The sequence below is a fragment of the Myxine glutinosa genome, chromosome 2 (assembly GCF_964187855.1).
Source record: "Myxine glutinosa chromosome 2, kmMyxGlut1.1, whole genome shotgun sequence".
Taxonomy (NCBI): domain Eukaryota; kingdom Metazoa; phylum Chordata; class Myxini; order Myxiniformes; family Myxinidae; genus Myxine; species Myxine glutinosa.
Window position 1 is genome coordinate 18034166 of NC_136262.1, and position 16018 is coordinate 18050183.

Below are 16018 nucleotides of genomic sequence, written 5' to 3' on the forward strand. Positions count from 1 at the left end.
CTCACTCCTTTACTCACACACTCACTCCTTTACTCACACACACTCTTTTACTCACACACTCACTATTTTACTCACACTCACTCTTTTACTCACACATATACTCTCTTACACGTCACACAATCACTTTTTTGTTTGTTTGTTTTGTATACAAGATCGAGGCTTGAGTAAGAGCGAAAATGTTTTGAAATGTTTCAAATGTCTTTTACTTGTCTTTTATGTCTTTCACTCACACACTCACTATTTTACTCACACACTCACTCTTTTACTCACACACTCACTCTTTCACTCACACACTCACTATTTTACTCACACACTCACACTTTTACTCAAACACTCACTCTTTCACTCACACACTCACTATTTTACTCACACACTCACTATTTTACTCACACACTCACTCTCTTACTCACACACTCACTCTTTTACTCACACACTCACTCTTTTACTCACACGCTCACACTTTTACTCACACACTCACTCTTTTACTCACACTCACACTTTTACTCACACACACACACTTTTACTCACACACTCACTTTTACTCACACATATACTCTCTTACACGTCACACTCACTTTTTTGTTTGTTTGTTTTGTATACAAGATCGAGGCTTGTGTAAGAGATAAAATGTTTTGAAATGTTTCAAATGTCTTTGACTTGTCTTCTATGTCTTCAATGTCTTTCACTTACACACTCACTCTTTTACTCACACACTCACTCTTTTACTCACACACTCACTATTTTACTCACACACTCACTCTTTTACTCACACACTCACTATTTTACTCACACACTCACTCTATTACTCACACACTCACTCTTTTTTTCTTTTTTTGTATACAAGATCGAGGCTCGTGAAAGAGCGAACATTAATCACACAGAAAGACAAACCGACACATAAAACATATACCATAGGGAGCGGTAGACAAGATGGGGCGAGAGAGGGAGGAACACAAACACAACATCTGAGAGCAGGGACATCGAGAGATCTGTGGGGGGGGGGGGGGGGGAGGCATGGGTTAGGGGGGGTGGGAGAGGTATAAAACATATGGATACTGCAAGGACTTCCAGGAAATAAGTTGGAATTTCAAACAAGGTGTATCTGGGGTGAATTAGTGGGGGTAGAAAAGATCAAGGTTTTGGATGGGGGAAGATAAGAGATGGTGGTGAACAGCTGTTTTAAAGACCTGGAGGGAGGAGTGGGATTGAAGGGAGTGGGGGAGTTTGTTCCAGAGGCGGGAGAAAAGAGGAATGAAAGAGTGAAGGTGAGCAGAGCCGAGATTTCGGCAGTTTAACCATCAGAGGGTTGCTGGCAGATCTTGTGCGACCTGTAGGAATATTTGGGGGACAAAGCACAGAGAGAGCTGGGGGGGGGGGGGGGCAAGGCCGGAGAGGAGTCGGTAGAAGACAGAAAGACCACCTACCTGTCTGCGGTGAGTGAGTGATATGCCCTTGGAGTTAGCTTCATCACGTGAGATTCCAATAATTCTGAAAGCTTTGGTTTCAACAGCGTGAAGCCGAGCTAGGTGTGAGGCAGGAGCACCGGCCCATAGGGGAGAGCAGTACTCCATTGAGCTGCGGATGAAAGCCTTGTACGTGGTGAGGAGCTCAGGTGTGCCGAGGAAGGACTTCGCACGACGGAGGATGCCCAGTCGGCGACTGGCTTTGGAGGCCAGCTTGGAAATGTAGTTTTCCCAGGAAAGATCATGGCAGATAGTGAGACCCAAAAGCTTGAGCGACAGAACTTCTTGGAGAGGATTATTCAGAAAGTCGATGGGAGGGTTGTCCAGTCGATCTTTTCGGAGAGACATCGTAAGAGTGTGAGATTTGTCAGGATTGAAAGACATATTCCACTTGTTTGACCAGTCTGTGATTTTGTCCAGGTCTTCAGAGAGTGAGGAGGCTGCAGACTGCCGATCTGAGGGAAGAGGAATGGAGTGGCAGAGAGTGGAGTCATAAACTTTTACTCACACACTCACACTTTTACTCACACACTCACTATTTTACTCACACACTCACTATTTTACTCACACACTCACTCTTTTACTCACACACTCACTATTTTACTCACACACTCACTATTTTACCCACACACTCACTATTTTACTCACACTCTATTTTACTCACACACTCACTATTTTACTCACACACTCACTATTTTACTCACACACTCACTATTTTACCTACACACTCACTATTTTACTCACACACTCACACTTTTACTCACACTCACACTTTTAATGAATGAATGAATGAATATGAATGATCGTTTTAAGGCCATTTTCCCTGCTAGAGCAGGGGCTAGCCTTGCAAGCCCCATGACCATCATGGTTCCCTGTTTGAGGCCATGTTTTTATGGCCGGATGCCCTTCATGACGCCAACCCTTGGTCACGCTCTTACGATGCGCAGGGATACGGTGTACCTATTCTAAACCGGGGTACACACCGGGATCATTCATCCCAGCAAGCTGATACTCAATTTGCCGATCTCGGAAGGATGACAGGCTGAGTCAACCCCCCTGGCGTTAATTCAGCGATCGACCGGGATTCGAACCCAGGATCCTAGGATCCCAAGCCGGCACCCTATCCGCTAAGCCAACATTTTACTCACAATCACTATTTTACTCACACACTCACTCTTTTACTGACACACTCACTCTTTTACTCACACACTCACTATTTTACTCACATACTCACTCTTTTACTCACACTCACACTTTTAATGAATGAATGAATGAATATGAATGATCGTTTTAAGGCCATTTTCCCTGCTAGAGCAGGGGCTAGCCTTGCAAGCCCCATGACAATCATGGTTCCCTGTTTGAGGCCATGTTTTTATGGCCGGATGCCCTTCATGACGCCAACCCTTGGTCACGCTCTTACGATGCGCAGGGATACGGTGTACCTATTCTAAACCGGGGTACACACCGGGATCATTCATCCCAGCAAGCTGGTACTCAATTTGCCGACCTCGAAAGGATGACAGGCTGAGTCAACCCCCCTGGCGTTAATTCAGCGATCGACCGGGAATTCGAACCCAGGATCCTAGGATCCCAAGCCGGCACCCTAACCGCTAAGCCAACATTTTACTCACAATCACTATTTTACTCACACACTCACTCTTTTACTGACACACTCACTCTTTTACTGACACACTCACACTTTTACTCACACACTCACTATTTTACTCACACACTCACTATTTTACTCACACACTCACTCTTTTACTCACACATATACTCTCTTACACATCACACACTCACTTTTTTGTTTGTTTGTTTTGTATACAAGATCGAGGCTTGAGTAAGAGCGAAAATGTTTTGAAATGTTTCAAATGTCTTTTACTTGTCTTTTATGTCTTTCACTCACACACTCGCTATTTTACTCACACGCTCACTCTTTTACTCACACACTCGCTATTTTACTCACACACTCACTCTTTTACTCACACACTCACTCTTTTACTCACGCACTCACTCTTTTACGCACACTCACTCTTTTACTCACACACTCACTCTTTTACTCACACACTCACCATTTTACTCACACACTCACTCTTTTACTCACACATATACTCTCTTACACGTCACACTCACTTTTTTGTTTGTTTGTTTTGTATACAAGATCGAGGCTTGAGTTAGAGCGAAAATGTTTTGAAATGTTTCAAATGTCTTTTACTTGTCTTTTATGTCTTCAATGTCTTTCACTCACACACTCTCTTTTACTCACACACTCACTCTTTTCCTCACACACGCACTCTTTTACTCACACACTCACTATTTTACTCACACACTCACTATTTTACTCACACACTCACTATTTTACTCACACTCACTATTTTACTCACACACTCACTATTTTACTCACACACTCACTATTTTACTCACACACTCACTCTTTTACTCACACACTCACTCTTTTACTCACATACTCATGCTTTGACTCACACTCTCACACTTTTACTCACACACTCACTCTTTTACTCACACACATTTACTCAGACACCTTTTTACTCACACACTCTCACTCTTACTCACACACTTTTACTCAGACACCTTTTTACTCACACACTCACCCTCTTACTCACACACTCACTATTTTACTCACACATTCAGGCTTTTACTGACTCATTCACTCTCTTACTCACACATTCTCTGCTACTCACACACACACTCCTTTACTCACTCTCTTACTCTTTTACTTACACACTCACTCTTTCACTCACACACTCACTCTTTTACTCACACACTCACTCTTTTACTCACACACTCACTCTTTTACTCACACACTCACTCTTTTACTCACACACTCACTCTTTTACTCACACACTCACTATTTTACTCACACACTCACTATTTTACTCACACACACACTATTTTACTCACACACTCACACTTTTACTCGGACACCTTTTTACTCACACACTCACCCTCTTACTCACACACTCACTATTTTACTCACACATTCAGTCTTTTCTTACTCATTCACTCTCTTTTACTCACACATTCTCTGCTACTCACACACACACTCCTTTACTCACACTCTCACTCTTTTACTTACACACTCACTCTTTTACTTACACACTCACTCTTTTACTTACTCATTTACTCTCTATTTTATTCACACACTCACTCTTTTACTCACACACACACACACACACACACTTTTACTCACACACTCACTCTTTTACTTACTCATTCACTCTCTATTTTACTCACACACTCACTCTTTTACTCACACACTCACTCTTTTACTCACACACTTTCACTCTTACACACTTTTTTCTCAGACACCATTTTACTCACACTCTCACTCTTACTCACACACTTTTACTCCAGACACCTTTTTACTCACACACTCTCTCTTTTTACTTACTCATTCTCTCTGTGACACTAATTTAGAATTCACTTTTCACACTTTACCTTATAATTGAGGGATGAATTATGCGTGTACGATTGAACACCTTTCTTGTGCTGCGACAGGTGAATTTTGGGACAGATCATGGGAAGCCAGTCAAGTGTCGCGTATCGAGACGTCCACCAAAACTGCACCAAAGTTCCCGAAACGAAGGATGACAGTCATGGACGTGCATGCCACATTGATGCCTCACATGGAGACGTGTGTCCAGTTGACATTAATCCCTCGCCGAAGTGCAACAATGATTTCTTGCTGGGAGCTGGGTCCGTGGGACGGCTGGTGATGCTGAAAAGACAGCTTGGAGACAGCTTTGGAGTAGATGTTGAAATAAAGCGACGAATGCCCGCACGGGTTTTCATCCTGAAGACCCAACCGGGTGGTGCAGCCGAGAGAGTGAGTGAAACAGAACACAATGATGATATTCAGTGAAAGTTTTTTTATTATGGTTATAGATATGTACGAAAAAACTATTGAACATTTTGTGTTTTCAAACGGACTCTGCACCTGGGACATTCTTCATTGGTATGTAAAAGTAGTTCGCTGTTTATGATCAGCTTTCCGTCCTTACAAAACAATACGTCAGTGAAATGTGTGTCACAATCATCTCATATCTTGACATTTGAAGACGTAAAAAATTTAGAGCCCTTAATTATAAGTACATTTGACAACCTTTTCTGCAAAAAGGAAATCTTTTAAATGAGGTGAAATTTGGAAAACCTGGCAAGGTGTACTGTTTTCCTTTTTGTATATAATCTAAAATTTCATCTTACTGATTGGTGTTCCAGGATGGCTCTTCTGGAGCTTTGCAGACAGTGCTGACGTGGTGACGTCATGGTTTTTGTCATAGGTTCAAGCACTAATTATAAATTACAGACTTGGCATTTAACATGGAATATTTTTTTTTTCTTGACTTGGGTTTAATTTCTGAACTCGCTATATCAATCTGGTGAGTTTATTTTATGCTTCGGTGATTTCTTTGTTAAAAGAACCATGTCACTGATTGTTTGTCGCAGCAAGAAGTCTATAACAGGATTATATCACAGGTGGCGTGACAAAATGTACGGACAGGTACATTTGACGATTGGCTTCACAATCGGGTATATAAGGGTTGTTGCGTTCTGTATTAGTGGAAAACAACTGCTGCACGTTTACAAAAGTTATTGCCGCTTCTTCTGGAGATGGTCTGTCAACTCGACAATGCTGTTTGTCGAGGAGTCTTTTTGTTTGTCAATGTCTCTGTCACAGATAGCTTTATGAAATTACGGAATGAAACAGCGTGCTATTGCTTGGCAGTATGGCATCACTCAAAGTCAGGTGTCAAAGATCCTGAAACGAAATGCTCAGAGAGGTGTCCCTACTCCAATACCGAGGCCAGGACGTCCCCGCAGAACCACAAGGAGGGATGATCGCCAGCTGCACCGGTTAGTCCGCAATGGCCGTACCAGGTCAGCTAATCGGCTTAGGGCTGAGTGGCAGCAACTGACAAATGTGCCTGTATCCAGAAGGCTAGTCGACCAACGACTGGTTCAAGGAGGCTATTGTGCCAGGCGTCCCCTGAGAAAGCCACGTCTGACCAGACAACACCGCCAGCGCCGATTGCAGTGGGCCAGAGAGCACCGTCAATGGCAGCCAGGACACTGGAATCACGTGATCTTCAGTGACGAGTCTAGATTTCTGGTCTATCGTCAAGATGGCCACGTCCGATTGCGCAGACAAGTGCATGAAGCCTACAACAAAGATTGTATAGTGCCAAGAGTCCAAGCTGGAGGTAGTGGGGTGACCGTTTGGGCTGCTTTTCATGCAGGGGGCAAAACTGACCTGGTTGTTCTGAATGGAAACCTGAACCAGTTCAAGTACAGGGCCATTCTGGAAGAAACATTGCTTCCATTTGCTCGTGCAGCCTTTCGAGGAAACTTTGCCTTCCAAGATCACAATGCACGGCCTCATCGTGCTCGCACGATCCAACACTTTCTTGCTGACCGTGGTGTAGAGCATATGGAGTGGCCTGCCATGTCCCCGGATATGAATCCGATAGAGAACTTGTGGGCAGAATTAACGCGTCAAATCGACCACTTGGACCAGCAGCCGACCTCTGTGCGTGAATTGCAGCAGGCTATTGTCACTGCATGGCAAGCGATTCCTGTCCAAACCTTGGCAAATCTCGTGAACAGCATGCCTCAACGTGTACGTGCTCTCCTGAATGCTCGTGGGGGTTACACGAAGTACTGAACTGTAATTTTACTGTCCGTAATCCCAGTCGTGATTTAACTTTTGTTTTTGTTAAAAAAATTTTTGGCTAATGTGCAAAATAAAGAGATACTTCTCGAAAACGTACAGAAGTTTAACACAGTCATGTCCATGAATTGAGTTCGATATCAGTTTTCATCACTTTCAAGGATCAATTTATTTGTTTCGAAATGTCAAATGTGGTTTTTCTTTCTTTTAAAGGTCACATTAACAAAATCTAGAATAATTTCAACATAATTCCAATGAACTTTTGGTTCTAAGACATCTTGAAAAGGAAGTTCACCCCCACAAAAAAAATATTCCATATTAAATGCCAAGTCTGTATATATGATCGTGTCACTGATTGGGTCAAAAACAATATATAGCATGATACCACAAAAACTTGTGGACTGATTTAGATGAAACTTGATGGATGAGTAGGGTAGGTGATGAGAACAAACTGATTTATCATTTTGTATGCAGCCTGTGGCTGAGTTGCATCGTTACAGGGAGCGTGGCTTTGCCGCTGATGCAGTGCCCCCTGTTTCCAGTAAGCTGCTATTGTACTCATTTTGCTGACCTCAGAAGGACGACATGCTTAGTCAACCCACCTGAAGTTATTTAACATCACGACAGCAGCTCAAACTCAAGACCCCAAGATCTTAAGCCAGCTACCCTAACCGTTAACCCAACACCAGGCTAAACGAGACGATTAGACTTCGGTTCAGGTTTGGATCTAAATCCCGTCTATCAGTGGGATACAAATCAACCTGGCGGCGGTATGTGTTCTCAACCGCTCTACTGAGTACCGTTGTACTTTTTCATTTATTCGTTCAATCATTTAGGAATGTTTGGTGAATGGGGACTTGGTTGAGGATGTAGTTGAGAACATTATGTGCATTGGGAGATGAGAAATACAGATATGCATTATGGATTTTGAACTTAGCTCACTATACACTAACCTGTTGATGCTTTTATGAAGACTTGTTGAAATGTGTGATATGAATAATGACGAAACCGGTTTTGTTGCCGTGGTTTTGAAGGAATGGACCTTGATCAGCCTCTTCTTCTTGTTGTATTTTAACCTTGTATGTTTGTAGCTATATCTGTGCATTACTCGTGTATTTTAACCTTATGTGCATTGTACCGTAGACCTCTCACGTTTTCTATTTTCTAAAGAGCAACACCGATGCGGTAACTTGACAAGTGGAGTGAGGCAGTCTACTATAAGGGTCAGAGGGCATGCCATCCCATCCCTCCCCGCATCAAGGCTTAAAAGTTTTGAAGCCATAATTGTAGGTACATTTTACAGCCTCTTTTGCATGAAAAAACAAGAAAGAGTGCAGACACTCGCCAGGATGTGTTTTTGCTTGTTTTTAAGGATTTTGTGTTAAAACAAATATGGCGGCCGAACCACGTGAACGATGACGTCACCATTATTATTTTTCTCTCCACCCAATTTATCCATAGGTGACGCAGAAGAAATTTCATCTTGATCGGATGAAGTTTTGTACTTGAATTATGATGTCATAATGTATGAACCTATGACATCATCATTAACATATGTTATTCATATTTATTCCACATGGAGAGTTCTTTACAATGAGCCATATCTCAATTTTTTCTATGCAGCGCTTTCGGAGATATATAGGTGCAAAGTTTTTCGGTTTTTCCAAGATGGTGCCTGTACCACTTGACCTATGACGTCGTAATTATCAGTAAAAATTCCACAGGAGGAGGTGCACCTTTGGTGACAATTTCCTGTCAATAGGACCAACGGTTGCAGAGAAAATCATATTTATTCTGTGTGGACAGACAGACAAACAGACAGACCAACGGACTCAAATTCAATCCCCTCTCCTCTGGCGAGGGTAATGAGGTGAAATTTGGAAAATCTGGCAAAGTGTGCTTTTCCTTGACAATATATCAATTAAAGTGTCAATATGTAAAGTGTTGATAACCCATATTCCTGAAACTCGCAGTATTACTGGAAACAGCTTGTAACTCCATGACAGTCTTTAATATACCTGAAACCACAAATATTTTTGACAAAAACCTATGAATATCTCTGGTTGTATGTATGCTGGTATCGACATATTCACGAGTCGTGTCGATCTGCAATGTTTGGCTTTATATTGTATGGAACTTTTGTGCGAAATACCTAAAAATCGAAATGTATGATGGAGACACCACTAGTTGTGTGAGAGTGTGACATTTGGCTAAATTTCACGAGTCTCGCACCAATTGCACGAGACCTGTCAGGTATGCGAACTGTATTTATACAAGCAAACTTAAACACCGGAATATGTCAGTCGACTGGCATTTATTGCAAGCATGTCTTAATTTGTGATTTCAAAGTCGAGTTTACCAAAGGTCCTCATCATGTTTGACTTTACTTGCATGCCATAATATTAATAATTAGCAGGATCTAAAATATTACACCACGGCAATGGATTTGCTACCTTCTCCACTGAAGGTGGATGGAGATCTTGCTTTTACGCTTGTATGTTTGTGAGCAGGATATCTCAAAAAGTTGTGCACCAATTGGGACGAAATTTGGTGGACAGGGTGGGTGTGTGTCACAGAAGAAGTGTTTCCACTTTGGTGAAGATTCGGATCCAAATCTGAATACAATTTTTTTTTTTTTACTTTTCAAGTGATTCATTACCATTGATATAGGGCCCAACAACAGTAATATGATGATGATGATGATGAAGACCACTCCTTTTGAAATGTGATTATGCATAGGGCTGCAAAGGCAGTTTCCTTGACTATTGGGCACAATCCTGGATGGGTCGCCGACGCAGGATACCCGAATGGCTCATTAATCCCCGCAAGCTGGCACTCATTTTGCCGACTTGGGAAGGATGACAGGTAGAGTCAACCCCACCTGGTGTTAATTCAACAGCATGATACGGGCTTGAACTCAGGACTTTTTGATCTCACGCCAGAAAATTTAACCGTTAAGCCAACACCGTGCTTCAAAAACTATATATAGCATGATATCTCAAAAAAGTTGTGGACGAGTTATGACAAAACTTGGTGGATAACTTGGTTAAGTGAAAGAACAAGCCGATTCGATTTTGGTTCATGTCTGGATCCAGATCCGGCCTATCAGTGGGATGCAAAACGTAAACTATATCCGTGATTTTTCTAATTTTCATTAATGATCTCTCTGACTCTCGGGAAGATCCTCTATCTTTGTGCTGATGACTCCACCCTCTGCCGCTCCATCTCTCATCCCTCAGACCGACAGGCAGCTGTCTCTTTACTCTTTGCAGACTTGGATAAAATTACAAGCTGGTCAAACAAGTGGAACATGTCTTTCAATCCTGACAAATCTCAAACTCTCACCTTGTCTCTCCGAAAATACCATCTGGAAAGTCCTCCCATCTACTTTCTCAACAACCCTCTCAAAGAAGTTCTGTCTCTGAAGCTTTTGGGTCTCACTATCTGCCATGATATTTCCTGGGAAAGCAGCATTTCCAAGCTGGCCTCCAAGGAATCTGGGCATCCTCCATCATGCGAAGTCCTTTCTTGGCACTACTGAGCTGCTCACCACCTGCAAAGCTTTCATCCACAGTTTGATCCACTCTCCCCCTCTGGGCTGGTGCTCCTGCCTCACACCTAGCTCGGCTTCACACTGTAGAAACGAAGGCTTTTAGGATAAGTCTTATCTCCCACAATTGATCTGATTCTGCAGGCCTTTCACTCTCTCACCGCAGGAAGGTTGGCGATTTTTCTATGTTCTGCCGACTCCTCTCTGGCCTTGCACCCCCTGCTCTGCCTGTGCTCTGTCCCCAAATATTCCTACAGGTAGCACAACAAACTCCCTCACTCTCTTCAATTCCACTCCTTCCTCCAGGTCTTTAAACAGCTGTTCACCACCATCTCTTATCACCCCCATCCAAAACCTTGATCTCTTCTACCCCCGTTAATTCACCCAAGATCCACTTTTTTTGAAATACCGACTTCTTTCTTTCCTGGAAGTTCTAGCAATGTCCATGTGTTTTATACCTCTCCCACCCCGCCTTCCCATGCCTCCTCCCCCCTAAGCTCTCTCCCTTCCACAGATCTTCCATTGTCCCTGTTCTCTGCTGTTGTACTTGTGTGCCTCCCTCTCTCTCCTCATCTTGTCTCCCGCACCCTTTATTTTTGTATGTTTTGTGTGTCCGTTTTTTTTTTTTTTGTGATTGATGTTAGCTCTCACACGAGCCTCGATCTTGTATACCAAAAAAAAAACACAAAAAAAACTATCGAATACAATTTGTGTACAAACATGAACACAAGCCAGAAAAGATTTCTCCTCACCTTGCAAAAAACCTCCATAAACAGGTGTGATTAGAAGATGTCACGCACAAAACCGAAACAGCAACTATAACAGCCCCAACATTGCAAAAAAAAAAACAAAGGAATAATGCAAGATGAAATACCAGCAGATCTATTGTGATGACTAGGAGAAAGATGAAAGAGTAGGGGGGAAAAAAGTTGGACACATTGGGGATAGACAAAGCAGGATCACTGGAATGGCTAAGGAAAGGTCAGCTCAACTGGGATGGAGAATGAATCATTAATTAATGCCCAAGATCAAGGACACAACACCAATGGATTTAAGAAGATAGCAGGACTGAGTCAATCAGACATGTGTAGGTTCTGCAAGGTATAAACAGAGAGGATGAGTCACCTCTTATTGGGATGTAAGATGTAAGTCAGAGTCTCATGTCAGAGCAGCTGTATACCCAAAGGCACAACAAGGTATCCACTGGCACAAATTTAAAACTCTGCAGAAATTTCAATATCTCAGTTCCACAAAACTCATGGAAACATGAACCAAAAGCAATCATTCAAAACAAGGACATAATGCTCACGTATGACCCGATGATTCCATCGAGCATGAACATAGAAAACAAAGCATTGTGACCGGACGAAGTACTCAGGAAAAAGAGGAAAATACAGCATTGTTGATTGAGATATCAGTACCCAGCGATTTGGCCTAAATGATGCAGAAATCACGAAAATGAACAAATACCAAGACCTCAGTAAAAAACCACCTTTAGAGGCCATTTTTCCCCGCAAGCGGGGGTTGGCCTTTTTCGGGAACTGTGGTTGTTGTTGTTTTTCGGTCCCCTTTTTGAAGCAATGTTTTACGGCCGGATGCCCTTCCTGACGCCAACCCTTTTTGCCGCCTTTAACGACAAGCAGGGAATTACCAGTGAACTGGTACTCAATTTGCCGACCTCGGAAGGATGACAGGCTGAGTCAACCCCCCTGGCGTTAATTCAGCGATTGACCGGGATTCGAACCCAGGATCCTAGGATTCGAACCCAGGATCCTAGGATCCTAAGCCGGCACCCTAGCCGCTAGCGCAACACCAAGACCTCAGTGAATGAATGAAAAGATCCTGGAAGCTGAAGAGTGCCAAAATTGTACCAGTGATAATTGGAGCAACAGGAATGATAAAGAATATCCTTCCAGTGATATTAAACATAGGGGCAATACCCCTGGTGCTCACCTGGTAGATTAAACAGTAGACTGCACCGACTAAAGGTATTTTAAACCAATTTCAATGGTTGCTAGAAGACAGGGCAGCATGTAGAATCATACTAACATATTCATAAGACTATAAACAAATAAACAAAAAAATATCTACGGCACACACCACAACCTTTCACCCCGTATAACTCCTCAGACCGCAATTTTTCCAATGCCTTCAACAAATATTGGTACATGACAGGTGATGGAGGTTGTGGTGAAGTTTCATCGAAATTGTGTGTGTAGGTTCTGAGAAAACAGTAAATACCTATTCCCACCCCCCCCCCCCCCCCCCCCTTCATAGACCACCTTAGACCCCGATTTTTTGAATGCCAGGAACAAACTTTGGTACGACACGGATGATTAAGGTTGCGGTGAAGTTTCTTCAGAATTGCGTGTGTAGTTTCAGAGAAGAAAGCAAACCTATTTTCGGGGGCAACTTCCCCCCCCCCCTCCCAACACCCCCTCCCCCCTGTAAACCCCCAAAGGGACAGATACTCTTAGTGCCGTGAACAATCTTCGGTATATCATGGGGGATGAAGGTTGTGGTCAAGTTTAATCGAAATAGTGTTTGTAGTTTCACAGAAAAAAAAGCAAATTCCTATTTTGGGGGGGGGGGGGGGGTAGGGGGGCAAACCTGGACCCCACTTTTACCCTGGTAAACCCCCTTAGACTCCGATGTTTTTTAATTCCGTGAACAAACTTTAGTCACAACACAACAAGTATAATTTGTGCCAAATTTGGTCGCAATCCCATCAGCAGTTTCGGAGAAGAAGTTTCATGTGTTTACGGACTGACGGACGGACAACGCGCCATCGCATTAGCTCCCCTGAACTTTGTTCCAGGTGAGCTAAAAACCATCCCTGGGAACATTACCATAAACAAACTACAGTTGGAGGCTGTACAGGGCTCAGTGACGTTCCTGAAAAGAGCCATTGGAACAAAACTCTGAGAACGACAAAACTGCACAACTTAGTCCATGAATCGCAATCCTTCACCGAAGCGTGGGTAGATACTTGGAGTCCTGGGAGGAATCCGTTCCACCTTCTAAAACCCAAATTATGGAGATAACAACCAACACACACACACACACATTATTATTGATGCTGGCAATTAAAGTTTTTTAGTATGGCTTAAAAGGCAGGCAATTAACACAACTTTCCCATTTCTCTCTTCCCACATCAGTACCACCTGCATAGATGAGGCATATAAGGAAATTAGCATATTTTGTCATCCTGTTTGCTAAAACTTTATCATTTATGGAATATCTGTGTGATGTTATTAAATCATATATTGATCAACATAAGGTTACCCACAAGGAACTTTGACACAGGAGGAGGCCATTTGGCTCATTATGTCTGTGCTACACCAACGCCCAATACAATCACCCATCCATACTCGAGCTACCTACAAGTCCTGCCAATATCCCTGCACCCCTCGATATCCAATGCTTCTAGGTACCTATATAATTAAAAGTTGAAACTATCAACTGTTTTTTCTTCAACTACCTTTCTAGGGAGACCAACCATTCCATGCATTAAGTTCTCTCGGAGTGAAAGACCCTTGCCTTATTGTCCCCCGTCGCACCGCGGAGCGAAAGGGGGACTATGGTTTTCCCCTCCGTCCGTGTGTCTGTCCGTCCGTGCGTGCGTACGTGCGTGCGTGCGTAAGCGAAGGACCGCATTCGAATTTGGTGTGTGGGTGCAACTCACGTCAAAATCCAAGATGGCCGCCGCCATGTATGTCTGATGCCTTGTATGTCTGAACCTTGTGAGCTGAATATCTTGAAAAATAAGCGAAGTACCAACTTCTAACCTGGTGTGTGGGTGTATGTAGGCATAAGGAAGAACCCTATTGAAAATTGGGTCGCCACGTCAAAATCCAAGATGGCCGCCTTGCGTCTTCAACTTTGTCAACTCACATCACTTCACCGACGGGGGACCTAGGTGTAACGCTTGTTATTGTTGTTCTAACTCTCTTCTTTTTAACTCTCAGGCTATGGCCCCTGGTCCTATCACTGTCTATCCTGCTGTAAAACTCTTCTTCACTTATTTTGTGTATACCTGTCATTATCTTAAACATCTCCATCAGATCCCCTTGTAATTGCCTCCTTTCTAATATATAAAGTCCTGTCTCCTTCAGCTGTTTCTCATAGCTAAGTGTGACGAGTCCCAGAATCAATCTGGTAACTCTACACTGACACTCTCTATGCCAGCTATGTCCTTCCTTCGACTATGTGGCCAAAACTGTTCATAATATTGCAGAGTAGGCCTCACTAAATTCCTAAACAGTGTGAACATTACCTCTTATAATTTATCCCCATACAAATACAGCCTAAAACATGATTAGCATTACCTGTAGCTGCCTGGCACTGTGTTGTCTGCTTACCTCCTGTCCCCATATCTATTACCACCCCGGATCCTTCTGTGTGACACACTCCAAAACTTCCACTTGCATTATTTAGTTTCTATTTTAATTACTCTTACCCATCCCAGCATCTTACATTTATTTATCAGGCCTGGCCAGGCCGGTTCGTGGAAGACTTGGGCCGAGCTTCACCCCGGCCGACCCCACAAGGTGGGATAATAGTGGCAGTTAAAGAGCAACAACAAAGCATGATATTTCAAAACGTTTTGGATGAGTTATGACAAAACTAGGTGGATGAGTTGGGTAGGTGACAAGAACAAGCCGATAAGATCTTAGTTCGGGTCCGGATCCAGATCCGGCCTATCGGCAGGATACAAAATGTAAACCGTCAGCCTGGTGCAGGTATGCGCTCTACCGAGTGCCATTCTCGTTCATTTTTACATGCATCTTCGTCAAACGTGAGAGTTCTTTCTCAGAATCTTGTAAAATGTGTCCTTGGACATGTCATTTCAGCTTTTATCTTGGTTTTTGATTCATAACTCGATGTGGATTAATTGCTCCATCAACGTTGTGCAGATTTTGTTAATCCGAGGAACTACTTGATTTCAATTGGATGTTATATTTTGAACACAAAGATTGGAACGTGAAATCAGAAAACGAACCTGTTGTTACCTCCGCCACCAAAGGTGGATGAAGGTTATGTTTTCACCCCTGTCTGTCTGTCGGTCTGTCTGTGAACAACATATCTCAAAAAGTTGTGGACGGATTCGGACGAAATTTGGCAGAGAGGTAGCATATGTGACAAGGTCGAAATTATTTGATTTTGGTGAAGATCCGGATTCGGCTCGTATTATTTTTTAAGTGATTCTTCACCATTGGGAGATAAGGCCAAAAACCATGTTTCTCAAAAGTTGTGGACGGATTTGGACGAAACTTTATGGAGAGGTTGGGTGTCTGACAAGGACGAATCGATTTG

At 42.9% G+C, this 16018-nt stretch overlaps 1 protein-coding gene across 1 annotated transcript in view; it reads left to right on the forward strand.

The window, feature by feature from the left end:
* The window catches only part of LOC137421999 (uncharacterized), a 45025-nt gene that overhangs the window by 857 nt on the left and 28150 nt on the right, over positions 1–16018 (forward strand). Inside the window, exon 2 of the mRNA XM_068108649.2 lies at positions 4983–5310. Within this exon, the coding sequence (XP_067964750.2) occupies positions 5002–5310 (309 nt within the window). The 5' untranslated portion in view covers positions 4983–5001. The remainder of the gene's footprint in view (positions 1–4982; positions 5311–16018) is intronic.